The sequence below is a fragment of the Amblyraja radiata genome, chromosome 2 (assembly GCF_010909765.2).
Source record: "Amblyraja radiata isolate CabotCenter1 chromosome 2, sAmbRad1.1.pri, whole genome shotgun sequence".
Lineage (NCBI taxonomy): Eukaryota > Metazoa > Chordata > Chondrichthyes > Rajiformes > Rajidae > Amblyraja > Amblyraja radiata.
The window spans coordinates 106,649,343-106,677,029 of NC_045957.1; the positions used below are offsets into that span (position 1 = coordinate 106,649,343).

At 44.4% G+C, this 27,687-nt stretch overlaps 1 protein-coding gene across 1 annotated transcript in view; it reads right to left on the reverse strand.

Moving 5' to 3' along the window:
* Nucleotides 1–323: 323 nt before the first annotated feature.
* The window catches only part of LOC116966556 (ATP-dependent translocase ABCB1-like), a 97,470-nt gene continuing 70,106 nt past the window's right edge, over nt 324–27,687 (reverse strand). The window contains exons 15-20 of the mRNA XM_033012933.1: nt 22,681–22,827; nt 18,034–18,138; nt 15,092–15,169; nt 10,489–10,572; nt 4,041–4,244; nt 324–442 (exon numbers count right to left, since the gene is read on the reverse strand). Of these exons, the coding sequence (XP_032868824.1) occupies nt 338–442; nt 4,041–4,244; nt 10,489–10,572; nt 15,092–15,169; nt 18,034–18,138; nt 22,681–22,827 (723 nt within the window). The 3' untranslated portion in view covers nt 324–337. The remainder of the gene's footprint in view (nt 443–4,040; nt 4,245–10,488; nt 10,573–15,091; nt 15,170–18,033; nt 18,139–22,680; nt 22,828–27,687) is intronic.

Here is a 27,687-nt window from a genome sequence, read left to right on the forward strand (position 1 = left end):
TCAACCTTTCAAATAAATCAATATTGAGATTTCTCAAGGCTACCCCCTTACCCTACTGTAGCTCAGCAGTCTGCGTACCATTTGGGGCTATATGTGGATTATCAGCTCAGTATCAAAACTACAGCACCACCCTGTCCCTTTTCCCCTTCAAAATTATTTTTCAAATCATTATCCAAATCCACTTTAAATTATGTCGCTATTCATGGCTCAATTGTCAAATAAAGGATCCAAGGCACAATAACATTTTAGGTAAAAAATATCTTTTAACTTTCTGCTTTATTCTTCTGGCTAATAAGGACCCCCTTTATACCATCAACCAAAAACCAATGGTCTCCTGTTACCTGTATGGAATAGCCATGCTACTTTTGTACATTTGTTCAAATTTTTTCTCTCTTGTTAGAGCTACAACAGTTCGAATGTTTTCAACTGCCTCTGTAGCAATCTGGTGAAGATGAAGAAAACAACGGTTAAATAATGCGGCATAAATGGAATTGCCTACAACACAATAACAGCAGATTTTTCAGAAGTGGGCTTCCAAATCCCAGTCTCAACCATAGAACATATAACAGTACAGCACAGGAATGGCCCTTTGGCTCACAATGTTTGTCCGTACATGATACCAAGTTAAACTGATCGCATCTGCCTGCACATGATCCATATCCCTCTATTCCCTGTACCTATCTAAAAGTCTCCTAAACTACTCGACTAGAACTGCTTGCAATACTCGAAATGCGCTTAATCAAAGTCCTACAGAGCTGTATCATGACTTCCTGACCACTGTATTGAATGCCCCTAGTTATAAAGGCATGCATACCTATCTATATGCGCAACAGGGACAGTCCCCCTAGTCCTCACCTTTCACCCCATCAGCCGTCGCTTACGGCACATAATCCTCTACCTTTCCCCACCTCCAACGGGATCCCACCACTAGCCACATCTTCCCATTTCCACCCTTTTCCGCTTTCAGCAATGACCGTTCCCTCCGCTCATCCCTTCCAACCCAAACAGCCCCCTCCCCAGGTACTTTCCCCTGCACCACCTGTCCTTATACCTCTACCCTCGACTGTCCAAGGACCCAGACAGCCCTTTCAGGTGAGGCAGAGGTTCACTTGCACCTCCTCCAGCCTCATTTACTGTACCCGCTGTTCCAGGTGTGGACTCCTATTTATCGGCAAGACTAAGCGCAGGCTCGGCGATCGTTTTTCTGAACACCTCCGCTCAGTCCGCTTGGACCTACATGATCTCCCGGTTGCTAAACACTTTAACTCCCCCTACCATTCCCACAATGACCTTTCTGTTCTGAGCATCCTCCACTGTCAGAGTGATGCCCAATGCAAATTGAAAGAACACCTCATATTTCGCTTGGGCAGCTTCTAAACATCTAAACCTAAATTTTAGTAGTTACTTAAGTTATGATGTCGGATGGAAGCTGCATATCCAAATCTCGTTACACTTATGTGCAATGACAATAAAAGATATTATTATTATTATTATTATTACATCCCAGCGGTATGAATATGGACTTCAAGCAACCCTTGCTTTCCCGCTCTCTCCACCCCTCCCCATCAGAGTTCTCCGACTAGTTTCACTGTCCTCCTGATCATGGCAGATCATCCACAATCAGTACCCCGTTCCTGCCATCTCCCCATATACCCTGACTCCACTTTCTTCAAGTGCCCTATCTAGCTTTCTCTTGAAAGTATCCAGATAACCTGCCTCCACCACCCTCTTGAGGCAGCGAATTCCACAGAATCGCAACTCTCTGTGTGAAAAAGTGTTTCCTCATCTTTGTTCTAAATGGCTTAGCCCTTATTCTTAAACAGTGGCCCCTGGTTCTGGACTCCCCCAACATCGGGAACATATTTCCTGCCTCTAGCGTGTCCAAACTCTTAATAATCTTATGTTTAGATAAGATCCACTCTCATCCTTCTATATTCCAGAGTATACAAGCCCAGCCGCTCCATTCTCTCAGCATATGACAGTCCTGCCTTCCCGGGAATTAACCTTGTGAACCAACGCTGCACTCCCTCAATAGCAAGAATGCCCTTCCGCAAATTTGAACACTAACTTCCATCCTGTTTTTGCCAAAAGTGGATAACCTCACATTTTTCCACATTAAAATGCATCTGCCATGCACCCTCCCACTCACCCAACCTATCCAAGTCACCCTGCATTCTCATAGCATCCTCCTTATAGTTCACACTGCCACCCAGCTTTGTGTCATCTGCAAATTTGCTAATGTAATCCCTTCATCTAAATCATTAATATATATTGTAAATAGCTACGGTTCCAGCACCGAGCCTTGTGGTACCCAACTAGTCACTGCCTGCCATTCTGAAAGGGACCCGTTAATCCCTACTCTTTTTTTCCTATCTTCCAACCAATTTTCTGTCCATGTCAGCACTCAACCCCCAATACCATGTGCCCTAATTTTGCCCACTAATCTCCTATGTGGGACCTTATCAAATGCTTTCTGAAAGTCCAGGTACACTACATCCACTGGCTCTCCCTTGTCCATTTTCCTAGTTACATCTTCAATAAATTCCTGATTTCCCCTTCGTAAATCGATGCTGACTCGGACTGATCCTCGTCCTGCTATCCAAATGTGCCGCTATTTCATCTTTTATGATTGACTCCATCATCTTCCCCACCACCGATGTCAGGCTAACTGGTCTATAATTCCCTGTTTTCTCTCTCCCATTTTTTGTTTTTAAAGTGGGATAAAATTAGCTACCCTCCAATCCACAGGAACTGATCCTGAATCTATAGAACATAAGTTTTAAAAGAGAGCAGAAAAGATTTAATAGGAAGTCGAGAGTTAACTTTTTTGCACAAAAGGTAGTGGGCATATGGAACGATTGCTGGGAGCAGGTAGTTGAAGCAAATACTATCATAACATTTAAGAGACATTTGGACAGCTAAATGGATAGGATAGGGTTTATAGGGTTGCCCGGGCGGGTGGGACTAGTGCAGATCGGGCATGTTGGTAGGCGTGGGCACGTTGTGTCATAGGGCCAGTATTCACGCAGTATAACTCTCTATGGCTGTGTGGCTTTATTTTACCAACTGTTGCCATATGGTCTCAGACAACCTGGTGGGTGAAGGCGAGAAGAATCTTTTACAGAGATTCCTGCAGACATAACGATCTGGCGGCATGATGGCGCAGTGGTAGAGTTGCTGCCTTGAGTTCGATCCCGACTACGGGCTCTTTCTATACGGAGTTTGTATGTTCTCGCCGTGTCCTCCAACACTCCAAAAACATACAGGTATGCTAGTGTGTTAATTGGCTAGTGTGTGTAGGATAGTGTTAATTTGCAGGGATCGCTGGTCGGTGCGGACTCGGTGGGCTGAAGAGCCGGCTTCCGCGCTGTATCTCTAAAACTAATCTACAATGACCCCACAGCATCCAACCACCAACACTTTCCACAATTTCCAACTCCTGATCTCCATCCGTAATTAGTGATTGGCCTCACAACCTTTCCAGCCTCATAAATGTTTGCTTCAATCTCCCAAGACACCATGCCACCCAGGGCCCTTCCCCTGAACTGCTGTCAACTGCACGCATAAACAAATACTGGGACACAACATACATTGAACAACAAATAAGTATAACTGGAAAAGCACACTCGCCCCAGCATGGTTGTTAAATGGGATGCTACTGAAAAAGAAAATTGCTGGAAACAATGGTCAGGTAGCACTTGTGGAAGGAGCAGCAGTTAATGTTTCAGGTTGCAGATCTTTCATCAGAATTGTGTTAGCTACTGTGTCTGCTTTATTTATCTCCATCCTGTTTTCTCGCAGACCCCATAAATAACAGTGCAGATAAAGGGTCTTGACTGGCCATTTCCCTCCACAGATGCTGCGTGACCCATTTAGTTCTTCCAGCAGTTTTTTTTTCGCTTCAGATTCCTGCACCTGCAGTCTCTTGTGTCTCCCGTAAATTTCTATCTGCTCCAAAAGATACAAAAATACTGTCTGGAGTTAAATCTAATGTTAAATAATGTCCTCAAAATTGTTTACCCCTCTCATAACTCACGCACTTTTCCAGCATTTTCCAGTTCCTCCCGATCCTTGTTGGCATGACCAGTGAGCGCTCGCATCTGTATCACTCCTGAAATTGCCAAGATTGGCACAATGGCTAAGATCAACAGAGTCAGTTGCCAGCCATAGATGAAGGAAATAATAATGGCACATCCAAGATTAGATACATTCTGTGCAACCGTAGCAAGTCTGGCACCGGTAGCCTATAGTAACGACATGAAAACAGCAGGTTGTTATTCATTGACTCATACAAGATTGAACAGGCCCTTCAGTCCAACCGGTCCATGCAGATGATAGGTTTATTATTGTCATGTGTGCCAAGGTACAGTTAAAAGCATTGTTATAAGACGATAAGACATATGAGCAGATTTAGGGCATTCGGCCCATTGAGTGTACTCCTCCATTCAATCATTGCTGATCTAATTTTCCCTCTAAACTCCATTCTCCTGTCTTCTCCTGTAACCTTTGACACCATCACTAATTTATTATTTTATTAATTTAAGTGATTTTTTTATTACAAGCTTGAAAAAAAGTTTTTTAAATATGTGGCAGAAATTGCATGAAGCCAAATATCTGTATATTAGGTAATTTTTAACCTTTTAGTTTCATTGAGTTGAGATACAGCGCAGAAGCAGCCCCTTTGGCCCACTGAGTCCACACCGACCAGCGATCCCTCCACATTAGCACTATCCTATACACCAGGGACAATTGACATTTATATCCCGCCAATTAACCTACAGACCTGTACGTCTTTGGAGTGTGGGAGGAAATCGAAGATCTTGGAGAAAACCCATGCAGGTCTCTGCACAGGCAGCACCCGTAGTCAGGATTGAACCCGGGTCTCTGCTGTTGTAAGGCAGCAACTCTACTGCTGCTCGACTGTGGGGAGACTCTGGATGTACAACTGTTAAAATATGTGTTCAATTATTTTTAATTAATTACCTGAAATCTTACAACTCTTTTCCTTCAAATATTCCTCCATGAGACGAATAGATCGGACACATGTAGTGTGTGTGTGTGTGTGTGTGTGTGTGTGTGTGTGTGTGTGTGTGTGTGTGTGTGTGTGTGTGTGTGTGTGTGTGTGTGTGTGTGTGTGTGTGTGTGTGTGTGTGTGTGTGTGTGTGTGTGTGTGTGTGTGTGTGTGTGTGTGTGTGTGTGTGTGTGTGTGTGTGTGTGTGTGTGTGTGTGTGTGTGTGTCGGTCGATCGATCGATCGATCGATCCAGCTCGAGGTTTTTCAGGCAAGTGCCCACAAGCTTGAAGGTCGAAGACAGTCACTGAAAAGTGATGTTATTGGGACAGGACCTTTTGGGTTGTGTGGGTTGGTTTAAGACCCTGATAATGTCGGGAAGTGGCTGGTTGTGTGGGACTTCAGGCCCAATGGTAACAGTGAGAAGAAGGCATGGCACAGTTAATGGCGATCTTTGATGATAGATGCCATCTTCTTGAGGCAGCACTTTATGTAAGTAATCTCGATAGAGGGGTGGGTTGTGTTTGTTATGGACCGGGCTGAACCAACCACTCTCTGCAGCCTCTTGCTTGCCTGTGTATTGTAATTGTCACATTTATCTAAGTTGTTGATGTATTCGGTAACATGCCAAATCTCTAAATTTGAAAGCAAGTTGAGGCTCTTGAGCTCCTTCTTCATGATTACATCTATATGCTGGGCCCAGGACAGGTTATCCGAGATGTTAATGCACAAATAATGTGAGGCCAAATTCAGCTGGACAGTCATATAACCATATATAACCGTATAACAATTACAGCACGGAAACAGGCCATCTCGGCCCTTCTAGTCCGTGCCGAACACGTATTCTCCCCTAGATTCTCCCCTAGTCCCATCTACCTGCACTAAGACCATAACCCTCCATTCCTTTCCCGTCCATATAACTATCCAATTTATTTTTAAATGATAAAATCGAACCTGCCTCCACCACCTTCACTGGAAGCTCATTCCACACAGCTACCACTCTCTGAGTAAAGAAGTTCCCCCTCATGTTACCCCTAAACTTCTGTCCCTTAATTCTCAAGTCATGTCCTCTTGTTTGAATCTTCCCTACTCTCAGTGGGAAAAGCTTATCCACGTCAACTCTGTCTATCCCTCTCATCATTTTAAAGACCTCTATCAAGTCCCCCCTTAACCTTCTGCGCTCCAAAGAATAAAGACCTAACTTGTTCAACCTTTCTCTGTAACTTAGTTGCTGAAACCCAGGCAACATTCTAGTAAATCTCCTCTGTACTCTCTCTATTTTGTTGACATCCTTCCTATAATTAGGCAACCAAAATTGTACACCATACTCCAGAATTGGCTTCAAAGGTCAAAGGTCAAAAACTTTATTTGCCATTTGTGCTTACACACATAGGAACTCTTGTGCGGTTGTTCAGAGAGTCAAGTCGTCAAATTAAAAAGACACACAGAAAGACACATAATCTATAAAAACATATACTTCTAAAGAAATAAAAAAGAAAGTGCCTAAAACCCTATATAAAGGGGAAAGTGAGAGCATTGTAAATTGCACAAACCCTATATAAAAGTGTCGATTGCTTTGTAAATTGCACAGGCCCAGGAGACAATATAATATGATATAATATGATATGCTATGAGGTAGGTCAGGACATCAGTTCATTTTGTTTTGGCCAAGAGTCTCACTGTGGCAGGGAAGAAGCTCTTAAAAAAGTGTGTTCTGTTTGTGGCGATGCTGTCCGCTCGTCTGTGCCTGAGGTTGTATGTGCAGTTTTTGTGTTTGAGCAGGGAGTGAGCTGGATGTAGTGTGTCTCTGATGATTCTCTCTGCTCTTTTTTGACAGCGCTGTGTGTAGATTGTGTCCATGGAGGGGAGTTCCGTCCTGATAATCCTCTCTGCAGTCTTTATGACTCTTTGCAGAGCCTTCCTCTCTGTCTGTGTGGTGTTTCCATACCACACCGTGATGCCTGTGGTGAGGATGCTCTCTATCAGTCCTTTGTAGACCTGGGTGAGAGGGCTACAGTGCAGACCAGCTTTTCTGAGCAGCCTGATGAAGTACAGTCTCTGCTGGGCTTTTTTCACTGTGGCAGCAGTGTTCAAAGTCCAGTTCAGATCTGATGTTACTTGTAGTCCCAGGTATCTGTAACTGTCAGCCCTCTCCACCACAGTCCCCTTGATGATGAGGGGCTGCAGGGGGGGTGGATTTTTTCTGAAGTCCATTATTATTTCTCTTGTCTTGTCTGTGTTGAGGCTTAGGTCGTTCACCTCACCATAGGCAAGAATGTCGTTCACCAGACTCCTGTAGCCCGACTCGTCCCCCCCCTTGATGAGGCCCAGGATGGTGGTATCATCCGCATACTTAATAATGATGGTATTTTCCTGGGTGGAGACACAGTCGTGTGTGTACAGGGTGAAAAGTTTGGGACTGAGACAGCAGCCTTGTGGTGATCCTGTGCTGACGGTGAGCTCTGCAGACACCCTCCTTCCCATCCTCACCACCTGTGGTCTTTCAGTCAGGAAATCCAAGATCCAGTTGCAGGTGGGAGTCGGGACGCCGAGGTCTGTCAGCTTCTCAGTCAGCCTGCCCGGGCGAATGGTGTTAAAAGCCGAGCTGTAATCCAGGAACAGCGTTCTGACGTATGTTCCTCTGCTGTCCAGGTGTTGCAGGATGTGGTGTAGAGCAATGGCCACTGCGTCGTCCACTGAGCGGTTGGGGCAGTAGGCGAACTGGAGTGGGTCGATCGTGCCCGGGACCATGTGATTGATGTGTGTGAGAACCAGTTTTTCTAGACACTTCATGGCAACTGCCGTGAGTGCCACTGGCCTGAAGTCATTCAGGGTGGATGGGTTTGTTTTTTTTGGAACTGGTACAATGGTGGAAAATTTAAAAATACGGGGGACCGCTGCTTGGTTTAAAGACAGATTGAAGATGTCTACATACACTCCAGTGAGTTGTTCTGCACAGGCCTTCAGAACTTTAGGAGGGACGCCATCTGGTCCCACAGCCTTGTGGGGGTTCACCTGCCTCAGAGCTTTCAGGACCTGTGTGGGTGTCACCTGAAAGACAGTGTCCGTGGGGTTGCAGGGGGCTTTTGAGGGGATGTCTGTGTTCAGTCTGTCAAACCTGGTGTAGAAGGTATTAAGGCTGTCTGGGAGGGTGACATCCTGGGGGTCTGTGGTTGGTACTGTTTTCTTGTAGTTTGTGACTGCTTGGATTCCCTGCCACATACTGCGTGTGTTGTTACTTAGGTAAAAGCTTTCAATTTTTTGGGAATAAGCCCTCTTTGCAGCTCTGATGGACTTCTGTAGCTCGTACCGGGCTTTCTTGTACTCCCTCTGATCTCCTGACTTAAAAGCTTCCTGCCTTTTCCTGATCTTCTGTTTTATGTTTCCATTGAACCAAGGTTTCTGGTTTGGAAACACACGCACAGTTCTGGGAGGGGCACATATAGATGTGCACCAGCTGATGTAGTCACTCACAGCCTCTGTGTATTCATGAATGTCATCTGTGGCCACCTTAAAGATGTTCCAGTCTGTAGCCTCTAAACATCCCTGCAGGCTAGCCTGTGCACTGACCGTCCAGGTGTTAACAGTTCTGACTGTGACTGGCTGTGCCTTAAGCCTCTTGGTGTAGGTGGGCTTGAGCCGAATTGCCAGGTGGTCAGACTTGCCGAAGTGGGATATTGGTTCAGCTATAAAAGCATTTCTGATATTACTGTAGCAGTGGTCCAGTATCTTATTTCCTCTAGTTGGGAAAGTCACAAACTGATACAGTTTTGGTATGTTTTTCTTGAGGTTGCAATGATTAAAGTCTCCCAGAATAATAAAAGCAGCATCAGGATATTTGTTTTCATGCTCATTGATCATGTCGTGTAGCTCCCTGAGTGCAGCCTCTTCTTTGGCGGAAGGGGGAATATACACGACACTAACAATAATACATTGCAGTTCTCTGGGTAGATAAAACGGCCGTAGCTTCACAGTTAGATACTCCACATTCTCAGAGCAAGATTTAGAAATAAGCTTACAGTCGGTACACCAGGTTTGTTTGACGAGGACGGCCGTTCCTCCGCCGCGGGTCTTGCCGCTGTCCGCTGCGCTCCGGTCCTCCCTGAAGGCCGTGTAGCCGTCTGGTGTTATCGCCTCGTCGGGTGTCCTTTCCCCCAGCCATGTTTCACAGAAGCACAGCATGGAGCAGTCCTGTAAGTCCCTCTGCGTGGAGATCCGAGCATGGAGCTCATCCATCTTATTTACCAGAGACTGGACGTTAGCAAACAGTATGACCGGGAGGGCTAACCTTCCACTGCTAACCAAGTGCCGGAGTCGTCGTTCGGCCCCTCCCCGTCTGCCGCGTCTCTGCCTGGGCCTGTCGTTGTCCGGGTGTCGGCCTAGCGTCGAGTCGCCGTAGCGTATTAGCTCAGGGTAGGGGTTAAACGTGCTCGGGTCTAAATGTCCAAAAGGACTGCACTCTCTCAGCCGTAGTAGGGTCGCCCGGTCATAGACGTCGTTTGCTGACCATGCTGTTACCGTAGTATGGCACAAAATAACAAGAGACAGACAAAAAAGCAGGTTGACTCTGAGAGCTCCGCGACGTCGCCCTCTCAGGAGCGCCATCTTGATTGATGCCTTGTACAATTTTAACATTACATCCCAACTTCTATACTCAATGCTCTGATTTATAAAGGCCAGCACACCAAAAACTTTCTTTACCACCCTATCTACATGAGATTCCACCTTCAGGGAACTGTGCACAGTTATTCCCAGATCCCTCTGTTCAACTGCATTCTTCAATTCCCTACCATTTACCATGTACGTCCTATTTTGATTTGTCCTGCCAAGATGTAGAACCTCACACTTATCAGCATTAAACTCCATCTGCCATCTTTCAGCCCACTCTTCCAACTGGCATAAATCTCTCTGTAGACTTTGAAAATCTACTTCATTATCCACAACACCACCTATCTTAGTATCATCTGCATATTTACTAATCCAATTTACCACACCATCATCCAGATCATTGATGTACATGACAAACAACAGTGGACCCAACATAGATCCCTGTGGCACCCCACTAGTCACTGGCCTCTAACCTGACAAACAGCCATCCACCATTACCCTCTGGCATCTCCCATTCAGCCACTGGTGAATCCATCTTGCTACTCCACCATTAATACCCAACAATTGAACCTTCTTAACCAACCTTCCATGAGGAACCTTGTCAAAGGCCTTACTAAAGTCCATATATACAACATCCACTGCTTTACCCTCATCAATTTCCCGAGTAACCTCTTCAAAAAATTCAAGAAAATTAGTCAAACATGACCTTCCAGGCACAAATCCATGTTGACTGTTCCTAATCAGACCCTGTCCTTTCTTGTGCTGCACTCTTCTGAGATTACCTTCAGCAGTTAGTTAGATTTCATCAGATTAAGATTCATATAATTGATAGGGTTTGCTAATACCATCTGAATTCTTATGGATACCTACCCCCTTAACTTGAGATGCATCATTTGCAAGTCTGGTCGTTAACGCTCCGGTACTGTTTTTCGAATCATCATACCAGCTAATATCCTAAAAAAGTACACATCAATTAATTAGTTTCATTTTTTCACTAGTGGGAGTGTCTAGAACTAGAGATCATAGCCTCAGAATTAAAGGACATTCCTTTAGGAAGGAGATGAGACGATATTTCTTTAGTCAGATGGTGGTGTATGTGTGGAATTCTTTGCCACGTGAGGCTGTAGAGTCCATGTCAGTCGATATTTTTAAAGGCACAGATAGATAGATTCTTAATTAGTGCAGGTGTCAGAGGTTATGGGGAGAAGGCAGGAGAATGGGGTTAAAAGGGAGAGATAGATCAGCCATGATTGAATGGCAGAGTAGACTGGATGGTCCTAATGGCCAAATTCTACTCCTATTCCTTACGACCTTATTTATGCACTTATAAATGAGAGATGGTCATCAGACTCCAAAACACGAGTTATATTTATTTTGTTGGGAATGCTTAGAAATATACTTGGAAGTGGAATGTTATTCGCACATGTACAGAGATATAGTGAAAAAACTTTGTTTACTGCCATTGAGACAAGTCGTACCGGGCATAATACGTCAAGGTAATGTAAAAGAGAGAAAAAAGAAAACAGACTATAGTGTTACAAATGTCAATTGAGATAAAGAGTTTTTTTAAACTACAAAATGGATATTGAAATCTAATTAATTCTGAAATCTGCATAGATCCGCAAGGCTCAATGCACATTGCTAATGTAAATGATGATGAATGCAAACAATCAAAGCCAGTTGAATATTTTCTTATATATGGTCACTCTGAGACAGACTAATTTATTTGTCATTAGTGCAGAATCAGATTAAAATCCCTCCCTCTCACTTTTACTTACTAGATACCATGCCTCCACACTCTCAGTCCTGATGCAGTATCTTAACCAGAAATATTAATAATCCTACCACAGTTGACAACTCCAACAGATGTTAGAAAGTTGCACCATACACATTTCACATGGTCACTCCAACTGACATAGAGAATGATCGTGTTACCAAAAGGAGTTCACACAATTCTGAGGTAATCAACTGCTCCAATCATTTTCAATGATCTTGAGCAATGAGGGCTGCCCCCTGATTCTGTTAATATTGGCCAATTAGAGGTATTATAAAATGGAGGATCTTTGCATTTGCAGGGCCTGCTAGGCCTCTTTCTGTGAAAAGTTACAAGCTGTGAGCCGGTGCCACAAAGTCTGAACTCTAGATGAATATTCAAAATGAGGTGAGTTCCAGATGTCCTCTCCTTTGTTAAAATGTATAAGGACTTTTGCAGAGGAGCTCAGAGGTGTTGCAAATGCATAGTCAGGATTGGCCAAATAAGGGGGAGTTGGGAACGACAGATGGCACAATAGGCTAAGTGTTCGGCTGGCAACCGGAAGGTAGCTGGTTCGAATCCCGCTTGGAGTGCATACTGTCGTTGTGTCCTTGGGCAAGACACTTCACCCACCTTTGCCTGTGTGTGTCCTTGGGCAAGACACTTCACCCACCTTTGCCTGTCTGTATGGAAGTAATTGTGTGAAGCACTTTGGGGTCAATGCAAGTTGACTAAAAATGTGCTATATAATTAAAAAAAAAAAAAAAAAAAAAAAATACTGTTAATAATGTTGCAATGTGTTTGTACTGCTGTTTGATGATTGGTTGAAGTGTGAAACCTTGTTTGAATTGTTTATACAACCTGGGAAAAATGTGGTTAACTGACTTCCTTCCAGAAGCTTCTGTAGAAACATTGTAATGGGGTACCTTGTAATTGGGTTAGGGAACTGTCAATAACAGTTTAATGTCATCGATATCTGTGATTGGTTTGTAGAGGCTGCCACCCCCATCTAGTTTTGCGCCACAGGGTCCGATGACCTATAAAGAGTGAACCCCACGAGGATCGGGGTCAATCTTCTGGAGGGGCGCATTGGACTGCGTAACCTTTTGGAGGTGTCTGCTTGCACGAGGCTGAAGGGCTTGAACAAGCAAAGACAAGTATTGGACCCGTGGTGGTTAGGTATTGTATAGCGAGTTCGTTATTGTTGGAAAGAATAAAGAATAGTGATCTGGTGCATGACTCAGTGTTTTACTGAACTTGACTAAGGGGGGTAAGCTCTAGGAGCATAATTACAATTCCAGTCCATGAGGATTGATTCCAATACAATCTTCAGCAACTGATGCAGAGCACACAAAATGAGAGCCACAGAATAACCCAACAAAACCCCAAGGTGCCTGAGCAGAGGATTTATAATGGACCTGGAGATGCACCTTAATGCACTCCATATTCTTCACTTTGACACGACTTATGGAGACCTCTACAATCTCATGGATATCATGACAGGAGGAGTTGGAGAATGTAAAGGAAGAGGTGGATCAGGCAAGAGGTAGCACAAAGGCACTCTCCATGGGCACACGACAGGAACCAGGTTAATCAACTGATTTCAAATAAGAAGCAGAGCTATCCACAACACAGCTGAATCATCTTGAATAAACTCCTTAAAAAGTAAAATAAATACTTTGAATTTTGCGATAGCAGAAATCAGATTCAGATTCAGATTCAACTTTCATTGTCATTGTCATTGTCAGTGTACAGTACAGAGACAACGAAATGCAGTTAGCATCTCCCTGGAAGAGCGCCATAGAATATGATTTCAATAAATAAATCTATTTACATGCATAGAGTCATAGTGTTTTTCCTGTGGGAGGAGTGTCGGGGGGGGGGGTGGGGGGGGTGTGATTGGCAGTCACCGAGGTACATTGTTGAGTAGTGTGACAGCCGCAGGGAAGAAGCTGTTCCTGGACCTGCTGGTCCGGCAACGGAGAGACCTGTAGCGCCTCCCGGATGGTAGGAGGGTAAACAGTCCATGGTTGGGGTGAGAGCAGTCCTTGGCGATGCTGAGCGCCCTTCGCAGACAACGCTTGCTTTGGACAGACTCAATGGAGGGGAGCGAGGAACCGGTGATGCGTTGGGCAATTTTCACCACCCTCTGCAGTGCTTTCCGGTCGGAGACAGAGCAGTTGCCATACCATACTGTGATACAGTTGGTAAGGATGCTCTCGATGGTGCAGCGGTAGAAGTTCACCAGAATCTGAGGAGACAGATGGACCTTCTTCAGTCTCCTCAGGAAGAAGAGATGCTGGTGAGCCTTCTTGACCAGAGTTGAGGTATTGTGGGTCCAAGAGAGGTCATCGGAGATGTTGACCCCCAGGAACCTGAAGCTGGAAACACGTTCCACCTCCATCCCGTTGATGTGGATGGGGGTGTGCGTGCTGCCCCTAGACTTCCTGAAGTCTACAATGAGCTCCTTGGTCTTCTTGGAGTTAAGGGCCAGGTTGTTGTCAGCGCACCATGCTACTAGGAGCTGGACCTCCTCCCTATAGGCCGGCTCATCGTTGTTGCTGATGAGGCCAATCACCGTTGTATCATCTGCATACTTGATGATGGTGTTAGTACCATGAAAAGGTGTGCAGTTGTAGGTGAAGAGGGAGTAGAGGAGGGGGCTCAGCACACAGATCCTAAGATGTTGTCCGTTAAAGGGAGTGACGGTGATAATTTCTGAGAGTTTCATTGTCATTCCTACTGCAAAATTCTTCACTGAAAAATATGTGGAAACATTTCACTATTTAATTTAGTTTGGAGCAGGTGTCGACAACCTTGTTCTGCATGGGGGCCAGGACTCAGGTTGTGAGCGGATGGCAGGCCACATCTATCACGTGTACACATGGATCCCGCCCCCCATCCTGCCGCGGATAGCAGGCATGAAATTACGTGTTCACTTAGATCCCGCCCCTTCGAGGACGCTACCCGGAGCACCGGCCCCTAGTTACAGGCGCACACGAACATGGCGTACCTGCGGACCATTGCTTTGGCTCTGTCCTGAAGGCGGTGGCTCAAGTATTCATACTCACTCGTCCACGGCATATTGACAACCTCGATCCCGACAGAAAAGCCCAGACACAGTGCGTGGCCGTGCTGGCGGCTTTGCGCAGGATGCGGTACAGCCAGAACTCGGCGGTCGGCTGCACTCGACGGCTCCGCCATTGCGGCCGCCAGCGCAGGCCACCTTGCGTCACTGCGCCTGGGCGCCGCCGCCTCTGCCGTGGGAGGTACCATAGTTTAGAGATACAGCGTGGAAACAGGCCCTCCGGCCCACCGGGTCAACGCCAACCAGCTATCCCCACATACTAACACTATCCTACACCCATTAGAGACAATTTTAACTTTTACCAAATCAATTAACCTGTACGTATATGGAGTGTGGGAGGAAACCGAAGATCTCGGGGAAAACCCACGCAGGTCATGGGGAGAACATACAAACTCCGTACAGACAACATCCGTAGTCGGGATTGAACCTGGGTTTCTGGCGCTGCATTCGCTGTAAGGCAGCAGCTCTATCGCTGTGCCACTGTGCCGCCCTGATTTGCTTGATTCAGTTGAAGAATAAGCTAATTTTACTTTTCTCATTTACAAAGTAAAAAACCACAAAATAAGTGAAATATTTAATTATATATTGCAAATTAATAAAAGTTAGAAAGCTTGTTAATAAATTACTTTTACCTGTCGCATCATCGCCTTAAAGGCCATGGATCGTAGCCTCAGAGTCAGTGTCTCACCAGACTTACCAAATGTGAATCCCTGTCAACAAAGATAACACGAGGATGGTGAAAGTACAATTATTGGCACCAAAATCAATCTTGAAGCTCGTCAGCTTAAATGAAATACCACTGGCATGAAAAATTAACTGTTTCCACAGTTATATCTGCTCCCTTCCTCCACCCCCCTTTTGTAGCATTTCCGCTTTTCATTTAAAATGAGGAAAGACGCTAAAATCTTGGGGAGATTGCACAAGAATTCTGAAAGAACTAAAAGTCCAGGAAACAAGCATTTGTGGACCATGGGAGTGTGCATGCCACCAATATCCCTTGAGCTACTGCTACTTGCTTTTATAGAAACATAGAAAATAGGTGCAGGAGTAGGCCATTTGGCCCTTCGAGCCTGCACCGCCATTCAATATGATCATGGCAGATCATCCAACTCAGTATCCTGTACCTGCCTTCTCTCCATACCCCCTGATCCCTGTAGCCACAAGGGCCACATCTAACTCCATTTTAAATATAGCCAATGAACTGGCCTCAACTACCTTCTGTGGCAGAGAATTCCAGACTCACCACTCTGTGAAAAAATGTTTTTTTCATCTCAGTCCTAAAAGACTTCCCCCTTATCCTTAAACTGTGACCCCTTGTTCTGGACTTCCCCAACATCGGGAACAATTTTCCTGCATCTAGCCTGTCCAACCCCTTAAGAATTTTGTAAGTTTCTATAAGATCCCCCTCAATCTTCTAAATTCTAGTGAGTACAAGCCGAGTCTATCCAGTCTTTCTTCATATGAAAGTCCTGACATCCCAGGAATCAGTCTGGTGAACCTTCTCTGTACTCCCTCTATGGCAAGAATGTCTTTTGAGTTTAGTAATGCCACTACAGAGGCATCCTTCACTGGGATAATTCCTTCACTGGGAAGCCTCAGGATCCATCCACTGTTCTTCCAGAAGAATAATCCATTGAGATTTTCAGGATCACAGTGACCAGGATTGCAGGATCCCTTAAAATTTCTGACTTGCAAATCGGTTTATGGAACGAGCTGGCAGAGAAGGTAGTTGAAGCAGGGACTATCGCAACGTTTGAGAAATAATTGGACAGGTACATGGATAGGACAGGTTTAGAGGGATATGGACCACACGTAGGCAGGTGGGACTGGTGTAGATGGGACCTGTTGGTCGATGTGAGCAAGTTGGGCTGAAGAGCCGTTCTACGCCGTATGACATTTGAAATGATAGGCTTTCTTTCTCATACCAGCTGTTTCCTTTATTCTTGAGCTCCTTTAGAATGTATATATATTTTTAAGAGGTTTTGACCACAACTCATATAAGGGAATTAGTTTTGATTATTGGGGTGCTGACCATTAGACAACAAAATGTAGGAACATTAAAAAAACCCAGCTTAATTGGCTTTTTGTGCCCTCCCCATCCTTTAGTAAGACCACAGCCTATCTTTTATTTTGACAATATCTAAAATTCTAATAATCTCTGTTTTAAATTATTCAACAACTGATTCTCCACAGCCCTCCAGAGTAGAGAATTCCAAAAATTCACCATCTTATGGGTGAAGATTTGCCTCTGCATCTTTATTCTGAAAGACCAACCCTTTACTGCGAGTCAGTGACCCTAGTGAGCGTGTAGGTTTATTTTGAGAGGGCAAAGATTTAAAAGAGAATTAAGAGGCAATCTGCTTAAGACGTGGAAGGTGGGTGTGTGGAACATGCTGCCAGAGGAGGTGGTAGAGGTCTAATTATGAAGTTTAAAAGATATTTGGACAAGTACATGGATAGAAAAGGTTTAGGGGGATATTAGTGACCAGCTCAGTTAGGCATCTTGGTTGGCAAGGATGAGCTGGGCAGAAGAGCCTTTTCCCAGACTGTAAAACTCTATAGTTCTATGATTCAATGACCCCCGGTTTTAGATAGGTCAGCAAGGGGAAACATCAAATAATTCTGTACTTTTCAATAGGTCACATCTCTCGCTCTTCTAAACACAAGGGAATTGATTGGAATTAGTCCAATCGCTACCTTAGGTGTCCACAATAAGCAAACCGAACCCTGCCCACCCAAAACAGTAATCTCCTTTAACATGGAAATTTGCGCTCCAAGCCAAAAATAGTGCCCAGTTCTCTTTAAAAGCCATCTACATAACGCCATCTCAAGCCTGGACAGTTTTGAACCAATCTGCTTTATCTCTCCAAAGAGATCCGTCTGATGAACATTCACTGTACACACTCTATTGCACAACTTTGGACCGTGGGAACCACCCATTCACCTGGTATTGGGCATAGTGCTTTTGATTTAAAATAAGCAAGATATAATGTTGCAAAGAGAGGAGGTTTGCAATTGAGGATCTTGCATTGCTCAAGGCATTTGGACTAACTTTATTTTTGTGGGTCGCAGAATAGCATTTCTACTTAAAAAGATAGGTCAACACTCCAGTAATCCTTTCCGGTCCAGCTTTTAGACAGCATTGCAGATTCTGAACAGTCCCAACGTTTAAGACAACTGGGACATTATTTATGGCTTGGAGCACGTATTTCCATGTTAAAGGAGATTACTGTATCTAACAGTTTGGGATGGTCGGGTGTGGGGGAGCTAATTGCGGACACTGAGGATAGGGACTGGGATCATTTCAACACTTCTGCTGGTAGAAGAGTTCTACATTATCAACCCCATTTTAAGACACCCCTACTTCAATAACAGCAGGCAGAAACTCTGAAATTATATCCCAGTCTTTCGATGGTATAAGCAAATGCGGATTTAATCAATAACAAATAAAACCAAGTGCATGACCCATGCAAGTTTTGCTCCTGCAGTTTGTGATGTTATCTAAACCTTTCAGCTTTGTTACCCACTCCATCCAGTACCTCACTTATTGAGCATAAGGTTCTTTAGCACGTACCTGAATAAAAAAAGTAACAAAGGAGATACCTCCTATTGCTAAGAAAAGTAGGGAATACAACGTAGCCTGACGACGTACAACATTCTTGTCTGTGTTCGCAAAAACCTGTGTGGGTTAAAAGAAATATAATCAACTAGTGATTGTGAAAATAAAAGAACATAAGAAATAGTCTGATGATGTTCCGAGCCCAAAACTAAACATAGAGGTGGACAAAATCATGAAATGAACAAATCGTGCAGATGCACAGAGTCTCTTGCCCCAAGTAGGGGAATCGAGAACCAAAGGACATGGGTGTAAGGTGAGGGGGGGAAATATTTAATAGGAACCTGAGGAGTACCATTTTCACACAAAGGGTGGTGGGTGAAAGGAATAAGTTGCCGGAGAAGGTAGTTGAGGCAGGTACCTTTGCAACTTTAAGAAACATTTAGACAGGTACACGGTTAGGACAGGTTTAGAGGGATATGGGCCAAATGCAGATAGGTGGGACTGGTATGGGTGGGGCACATTGGCTAGTGTGGGCAAGTTGGGTCAAAGGGCCTGTTCCCATGCTGTAAGACTCTATGACTCTGCTCATGTTCTCGAGTGACACGGCCTGACCTGCATTTTGTGCCTTTCATTGGTAAACCAGCAATTGCAGTTCCTTATTTCCAAATAGGATGAGGAGCAGGTTGTCCAGGCTCTCCTAGCCTGCTTGGCCACTGGTAAAGAACATGGCTCATCTGCAACCTCAGATTCAGTTGCCACTTGGCCATTTGCCACTTGTCATTAACCAAATATTTTTTAATTCTTTCAATGTAAAGAAATTTGGAGATTTGTGCTATGAATGAACACAATGACTGAGCCTTTATAGCAGATCCAAGATGGAGAAATCCAAAGGTTCACAACCCTGAGTGAAATAAAAATCTCATCTCAGTCCTAAAATGACCTTCACCTCATTTTCCAAACTCTGCCCCTAATGTTGGGCTCCGCAGCCAGATGAAACATATTTTCTACATCGAGACGGTCAAGCCTTTTACAAAATTTTGTATATAATCCTACTTATTTTGCTGAACTGGAGAATATAGTCCTAGTTTACTCAATTTCTCCTCAAGCAGCGAACATGCCATCCTTGGCACCGTTCAGGAAATCTTTGCTACACTCCCTCCCAGGCACTCCAGTGAATAATTCTGAAATGTTCTCTTTCTCACCCGAATCTTGATTCTCTTCATTCATCCACCAGATTTTGCATGACTCTGTGAAGGTGGATGCCAAGTATTTATTTAATTCAGCTGCTCAGTTGCTTTGGCAAGTAAGGTAAAAGTAAATCCGAAGGGTTTCTACCGCTATATTAATAGCAAAAGGATAACGAGGGATAAAATTGGTCCATTAGAGAGTCAGAGTGGCCAACTATCTGCAGAGCCAAAAGAGATGGGGGAGATATTGAACAGTTTCTTTTCTTCGGTATTCACCAAGGAGAAGGATATTGAATTATGTGAGGTAAGGGAAACAAGTAGAGTAGCTATGGAAACTATGAGGATCAAAGAAGAGGAAGTACTGACACTTTTGAGAAATATAAAAGTGGATAAGTCTCCAGGTCCGGACAGGATATTCCCTAGGACATTGAGGGAAGTTAGTGTAGAAATAGCAGGGGCTATGGCAGAAATATTTCAAATGTCATTAGAAACGGGAATAGTGCCGGAGGATTGGCGTACTGCGCATGTTGTTCCATTGTTTAAAAAGGGGTCTAAGAGTAAACCTAGCAATTATAGACCTGTTAGTTTGACGTCAGTGGTGGGCAAATTAATGGAAAGAATACTTAGAGATAATATATAAGCATCTGGATAAACAGGGTCTGATTAGGAACAGTCAACATGGATTTGTGCCTGGAAGGTCATGTTTAACTAATCTTCTTGAATTTTTTGAAGATGTTACTCGGGAAATTGATGAGGGTAAAGCAGTGGATGTTGTGTATATGGACTTCAGTAAGGCCTTTGACAAGGTTCCTCATGGAAGGTTGGTTAAGAAGGTTCAATGGTTGGGTATTAATGGTGGAGTAGCAAGATGGATTCAACAGTGGCTGAATGGGAGATGCCAGAGAGTAATGGTGGATGGTTGTTTGTCAGGTTGGAGGCCAGTGACGAGTGGGGTGCCACAGGGATCTGTGTTGGGTCCACTGTTGTTTGTCATGTACATCAATGATCTGGACGATGGTGTGGTAAATTGGATTAGTAAGTATGCAGATGATACTAAGATAGGTGGGGTTGCGGGTAATGAAGTAGAGTTTCAAAGTCTACAGAGAGATTTATGCCAGTTGGAAGAGTGGGCTGAAAGATGGCAGATGGAGTTTAATGCTGATAAGTGTGAGGTGCTACATCTTGGCAGGACAAATCAAAATAGGACGTACATGGTAAATGGTAGGGAATTGAAGAATGTAGGTGAACAGAGGGATCTGGGAATAACTGTGCACAGTTCCATGAAAGTGGAATCTCATGTAGATAGGGTGGTAAAGAAAGCTTTTGGTGTGCTGGCCTTTATAAATCAGAGCATTGAGTATAGAAGTTGGGATGTAATGTTAAAATTGTACAGGGCATTGGTGAGGCCAATTCTGGAGTATGGTGTACAATTTTGGTCGCCTAATTATAGGAAGGATGTCAACAAAATAGAGAGAGTACAGAGGAGATTTACTAGAATGTTGCCTGGGTTTCAGCAACTAAGTTACAGAGAAAGGTTGAACAAGTTAGGGCTTTATTCTTTGGAGCGCAGAAGGTTAAGGGGGGACTTGATAGAGGTTTTTAAAATGATGAGAGGGATAGACAGAGTTGACGTGGAAAAGCTTTTCCCACTGAGAGTAGGGAAGATTCAAACAAGGGGACATGACTTGAGAATTAAGGGACTGAAGTTTAGGGATAACATGAAGGGGAACTTCTTTACTCAGAGAGTGGTAGCTGTGTGGAATGAGCTTCCAGTGAAGTTGGTGGAGGCAGGTTCGTTTTTATCATTTAAAAATAAATTGGATAGTTATATGGATGGGAAAGGAATGGAGGGTTATGGTCTGAGCGCAGGTATATGGGACTAGGGGAGATTATGTGTTCGGCACGGACTAGAGGGGTCGAGATGGCCTGTTTCCGTGCTGTAATTGTTATATGGTTATATGGTTATTTGTCATTTTCTCACTTCATATTATAAATTGTATTGTTTCGTTCTGTAAAGAGCCCTAATTTTTTTTAATTCTTTATGCATGTCTCCTTGCTTTCCCTTGCATCGATCAAGACGACAGTAGACGGCAGACTAGAAATTGAGATGGATAATGGGTGGAGAGGATGGGAAGGGTGCATGGTAAATGGTCATAGTGGAGGGGGGTAGGCTGTATTGGTGCACATCCACAGCATGACTGTTGGAGGAGGCCGGAACTACAATCTCAATGGAGAGGAACTGCTGTCACCATCCATAACCAGTGTAGACAGGGGGTGGGTGGATGGAAGGCGTTAAGATACTCGAGAGAGAGATCTTTATTCCTGCACTGTACTCCTGGCAGGACTGCTCAATTTTCTTGCCCTTAAGTAATGGTGAAGCAGGTTTGAACAGAAAGAGACCATTACAGTGCCTTTGGCAGATACAGGACCAAAATCACATATGTAGCATCTAAGGGAACACTGGATGTCACAGAAGGCTGTGGAAGTCAATGGATATTTATAAGGCACAGATTGATAGATTCTTGATGAGTACGAGTGTCGGGGGTTATGGGGAGAAGGCAGGAGCAGGGACGGATTTACCTATAAGCTAAACAAGCTTAAGCTTAGGGCCTCGAGGTCTAGGGGGCCTCCGGCCAAGGCAGGACACCTACCGTTCAATTCTGGGCGGGCTCTATCTAGAGTTCAACTCTATCTCTCTCTCTCTCTCTCCATCTCCCCCCGCTATCCGTGTCCGGGCCGCTGGGCTCCGCTCACTCCTCATCCGCCGGCACGGCAGGCCGCCTTGCACATGCGCATTGCTGCAGCCTGCACGTCCTCCCCCTGCACATGCGCACAACCACGGCCAGCACATCATCGGCCGCTCTGTGCATGCGCATTGCAACGGCAACTGGTCGGCGCTGGGCACTTTCTCCCTCGCTTTGAATTGTGTGAGATTTGGCCGCCATGGCTGTCCGGTCGCTGCCTCGCCGCCAGTGCTGAAAACCAACGCGGAGGGGGCCTCACAAATGGAACAGCTTAGGGCCTCTCTTCATCTAAATCCGGCCCCTGGGCAGGAGAATGGGGTTGAGAGAGAAAGATAGATCAACCATGATTGAATGGCGGTGTAGATTTGATGGGCCAAATATTAATATATCTGGCCCTGGGGATTTATCGGCCTAATTCTGCTCCTATAACTTATGGACGTCACTGTCCATATCTGGATTATAGACCATATTTAACAATGTTAAAAGATAGAATAAAGGAACTGCAGATGTTGGTTTACGCAAAAGGACACAAAGTGCTGGAGTACGTCAGTGGGTCAGGCAGCATGCCTGGCGAGCAGGGATAGGTGGTGTTGAGTCGGGATCCTTCTTCGCACCCAGTGTGATGAAGGATCTCGACCCGAAACGTCACCTCTCCGTGTCCTCCAGAGATGCTGCCTGACCCACTGAGTTACTCCAGCACTTTGTGTCCTTTATAACAATGGTAAACTTACCCCGATAATCTCTGAAAAAATTATGGCAAAGGCAGGCTGCACGATCCCATTTATAACGGCACAGAAAGTTCCTATTAATAGATAAGGCCATTCCTTTTTGTTCATCTTGAGGACCCTAAAAAAGGACACGTTGGGTAGATCCTCATCCTGAAAAATAAAATATTTCATTATGTGTTGTGACATGGAATGTCATTTCAAAATACTCCTTTCATACCTTGTTATTTCAAAATGTAAGAATTAATTCATAACTTCAGGATGAAAAATCAATGAACAGTAATTCTGGTTTCACATTGCAGAATGACAAAGAGAATCAATTCCACTAATTTACAGATTAGATATTACATAAATATTAACAATAGTTTAAATGGCAAAATTTATGATATCAATGAGTGGATCATAAACAGCAGAACCAATATTTAAAGACACAGCAGGAACTGCAGATGCTTGAACCAATATTTACATTTGCTTCACCTCCCTACATTCCGAGAGTCAGCTACATAAGCAGAGTGACAGCATTTGCTGTTGATGTAAAGACGAGATGTGGGAGATGCTGGAGCTTGGAAATAAAAACAGAAAATGCTGGCAATGCTCAGCAGGTCAGGCAGCACCTGTAGGGTTGGAAGCAGGAAGTAATGCTTCATGTTGACCTTTAGCATTCACTCTGTAATATAAAATCATCATGTGCGTATTGCTTCTTCATGCTGAGGCTTAAAATCGATTATTTCTCTTAGCCTATTCAAGTTTAGAAATGCAACGCTGTACGGTGGGAGAACCGCGACAAGCTGCAGCCAGACCCACCAGCAGGCCCAACTTGCCCGCCATGGACCCACCTGGAAGGCCCAGCTCGCCCATCCACGGACCGAGGACCCACCCAGAAGGCCAAAGATGAGAGAGTCGGCAGCTGTGGATGATCATCTCTTCACGGCAGAAGGTTGCCCCCAGTGTGACTCGTCCATACCCGTCCACAGGCCTGGCTTGCCCGTCCAGAGAGGAGGGGATCGGACGGAGGGCCCGTAAGCAGACTGGCTGCGGGAGGTTGTGCAGTGCTTTGACGGTGAAGTGGAGGCTGAGGCCCTGCAACAGCCTGGAGCTCGGCTGGACCGGGCGACGTTCCAAGAGGCCTAGCGCGTGGACCGAATACAGACTGCAGCGGTGAAGGACACAACGGCTAGGTTTGGCCAGGCCAATGCTGTGATGTCATCTGGACAATGGACATTTATGGTCAATCCAAGAACCCTGCACTTAAACAACTAGAAATAACATAAAAACTGACGACTCTGCATATTGTCTCAGTGTTATCCTGCTATACATCTCTGCTGTATCTGAGGAGCTTATCCAGAAGGCATCTACAGTGCCCTCTATAATGTTTGGGGCAAAGACCCATCATTTATTTATTTGTCTCTGTACTCCCCAATTTGAGATTTGTAATAGAAAAAAAAATCACATGTGGTTAAAGTGCACATTATTTATTTTACTGGCTTTATGATTCATGGCTTGTTACCAGACTCAATGTTGTCTGTTCAGTTAGTGCCAGTCATTAAGGACAAAGCTGGTAAAGTAGGGAGCCTAAATAATTACAGGCCAGGAGCTTTAGTCCTAGAAATAATTCTGCTGGATAGATTAAATGAGTTTGTTAACTCCACAGATAACCAGTTTGGTTTTAAAGCGAAACATGGCACTGACTTGTGTATATATGCCTAAAGGAAATTGTAAACAAATATAGAGGTAAAAACCTCATCAGTTCTTATGTGCTTTATTGATGCTTCTAAAGCATTTAATCATATTAATCATAGAAAGTTGTTTGTTAAATTGAGTCAAAGAGGGGTGCCTACATACATTGTGAGAATTCTGGCCTACTGGTATGCCCACCAGACTATGCAAGTGAAAATATAATGTTGGTAAGAGTGCTGTTATGATCTGTAGAACCAAAGAGGATAAATGTCTAAAATTTCCTGATTTTAAATTGTCTGATAATAATCTTAGTGTCTGTAATAAGTTAAAATATCTTGGGCATTTTATTATAGAACAAATGACAGATGATGAGGATATTTATAGGCAACGCCGTATGATGTATGCACAAGTAAATATTCTCTTGCGCAAGTTTAGTGTGTGAACAGATGGAGTGAAGCTGTTTCTGTTCAAAACATATTGTACACCACTCTATACTGCACACCTGTGGTCAAACTCAGAAAAGCATGCTTACAGAGACTTAAAGTAGCTTATAATGTTGCCATGAGAATATTATTTAAGAGGCCAAGATAGAATAGAATATGAAATGCATTTTATTGTCATTCAAACAGACAAGGTTTGAAATAAATTTTATTCCTGCAGTCATGACATTACAACAAAAAAAACCAAGACACACACTTAACACAATTTACACAAACATCCATCACAGTGAATCTCCAACACCACCTCACTGTGATGGAAGGCAAAAGTCTTATCTCTTCCCTTTGTTCTTCTCCTGCGGTCCAGCAGTCCAACTGCAGCGTCGAGGCGACTGGGGCTCATGATGTAAAGCCCCCGGCGGGCGATGGTAAGTCCCGCGGCCGTTTAAGCCGTGCCGGGCGATGTTAGGCCCCGCTACGAGACATTTAAACCCCGCAATTCCGGCGGGAGAAGTTGCCGTTGTGGGAGCTCCGAAAAGCGGTCTCCCACCAGGGACCTGCGAGCTCCCGATGTTCCTGTCCACCGGGCCTGCGGCCGGAGTCTCCGAAGCTCCGAATTCAGGTTGCAGCCGCGCGCCACCACAGCTCTCCCCGCTCCGAAGTCGGCTAGCTCCAAGATGGCGAGTCCGCAGGCTCCCTGACTGGAGCCCTCAGGTAGGTTCCGGTTGGAGGTCGCCGCCGGCTCCACGATGTTAGGCCCAACGGCATCAGAGACCCGACAGGAAAAAATTCGGGTCCCCGTACAGGGAAGAGGTTATACGGTTTCCCCCACCCCCACGTATACACAGCTAAAAAATATTAAAAGTTAAAACCAAAAACATACATCTAATGGGACAAAAATAAAAAAAGACAGACGGACTGCAGTCGAGCCGCTGCCGTTAGGCGCCGCCACACTCCACAGATGTTTGTAATTGCTCAGATAGTGCAGTGCAAGTGAAATGTTTGTGGTTGTAGGAAATACTTTACAAACTGTGTTAAGAAATCTTATGTATAAATTTATTTTCCGGATTAATGACTGAAAATGAAATCATCCTTTGGCTTAGGCTTAGTACTATGCGCTACCAATTCCAGCTCTGGAGACCTTGGTATAGTTGTCTTGTTGTAGGACACTGATTGTTTTAATTCTTGATCGAAACCATATATTGTGCTTTTGAATGTAATTTATTGTGCCTTTGAATGCAATTGATTCTATGTAATGACTTGTCTTTTATCTGTACCTTGAGTGTGTAATAAAAAGTAAGTAAGTAATAAAGGCCATTTTTATACCATGCATTTGGTTTCAGCCTGTAGAAATTACAGCAGTGTTTATACATAGTGCCCCCATTTCAGGGCACCATAATGTTTGGGACACATGGCTTCACAGATGTTTGTAATTGCTCAGGTGCATAGAAACATAGAAACAAAGAAAATAGGTGCAGGAGTAGGCCATTCGGCCCTTGGAGCCTGCACCGCCATTCAATATGATCATGGCTGATCATCCAACTCGGTATCCTGTACCTGCCGTTTCTCCATACCCCCTGATCCCTTTAGCCACAAGGGCCACATCTAACTCCCTCTTAAATATAGCCAATGAACTGGCCTCAACTACCTTCTGTGGCAGAGAATTCCACAGATTCACCACTCTGTGAAAAATGTTTTTCTCATCTCGGTCCTAAAAGATTTCCCCCTTATCCTTAAACTGTGACCCCTTGTTCTGGACTTCCCCAACATTGGGAACAATCTTCCTGCATCTAGCCTGTCCAACCCCTTAAGAATTATGTAAGTTTCTATAAGATCCCCCCTCAATCTTCTAAATTCTAGCGAGTACAAGCCGAGTCTATCCAGTCTTTCTTCATATGAAAGTCCTGACATCCCAGGAATCAGTCTGGTGAACCTTCTCTGTACTTCCTCTATGGTGCGTTTAATTGACTCCTTAATGCAGGTATAAGCGAGTTCTCAGCACCTAGACCTTCCTCCAGTCTTTCCATCACCTTTGGAAATTTTTATTGCTGTTTATCAACATGAGGGCCAAAATTGTGCCAATGAAAGTTAAAGAAGCCATTATGAGACTGAGAAACAAGAATAAAACTGTTAGAGACATCAGCCAAACCTTAGGTTTACCAAAATCAACTGTTTGGAACATCATTAAAAAGAAAGAGAGCACTGGTGAGCTTACTAATCGCAAAGGGACTGGCAGGCCAAGGAAGACCTCCACAGGTGATGAAAGAAGAATTCTCTCTACAATAAAGAAAAATCCCCAAACACCTGTGCGACAAAACGGAAACACTCTTCAGGAGTCAGGTGAGGATTTATCAATGGCCACTGTCCGCAGAAGACTTCATGAACAGAAATACAGAGGCAACACTGCAAAATGCAAACCACTGGTTAGCCGCAAAATTAGGATGGCCAGGTCACAGTTTGTCAAGAAATACTTAAAAGAGCAACCACAGTTCTGGAAAAAGGTCTTGTGGACAGATGAGACAAAGATTAATTTATATCAGAGTGATGGCAGGAGCAAGGTATGGAGGAAAGAAGGAACTTCCCAAGATCCAAAGCCCAAGATACCACCCAAGATACCACCTCATCTGTAAAACACGGTGGTGAGGGTGTTATGGCCTGGGCATGTATGACTGCTGAAGGTACTGGTTCACTTATCTTCATTGATGATACAACTGTTGATGGTAATAGCATATTGAATTCTGAAGTGTATAGACACATCCTCTCTGCTCAAGTTCAAACAAATGCCTCAAAACTCATTGACCGGCGGTTCATTCTTCAGCAAAATAATGATCTCAAACATACTGCTGAAGCACCAAAGGACTTTTTCAAAGCTAAAAAATTGTTAATTCTTGAGTGGCCA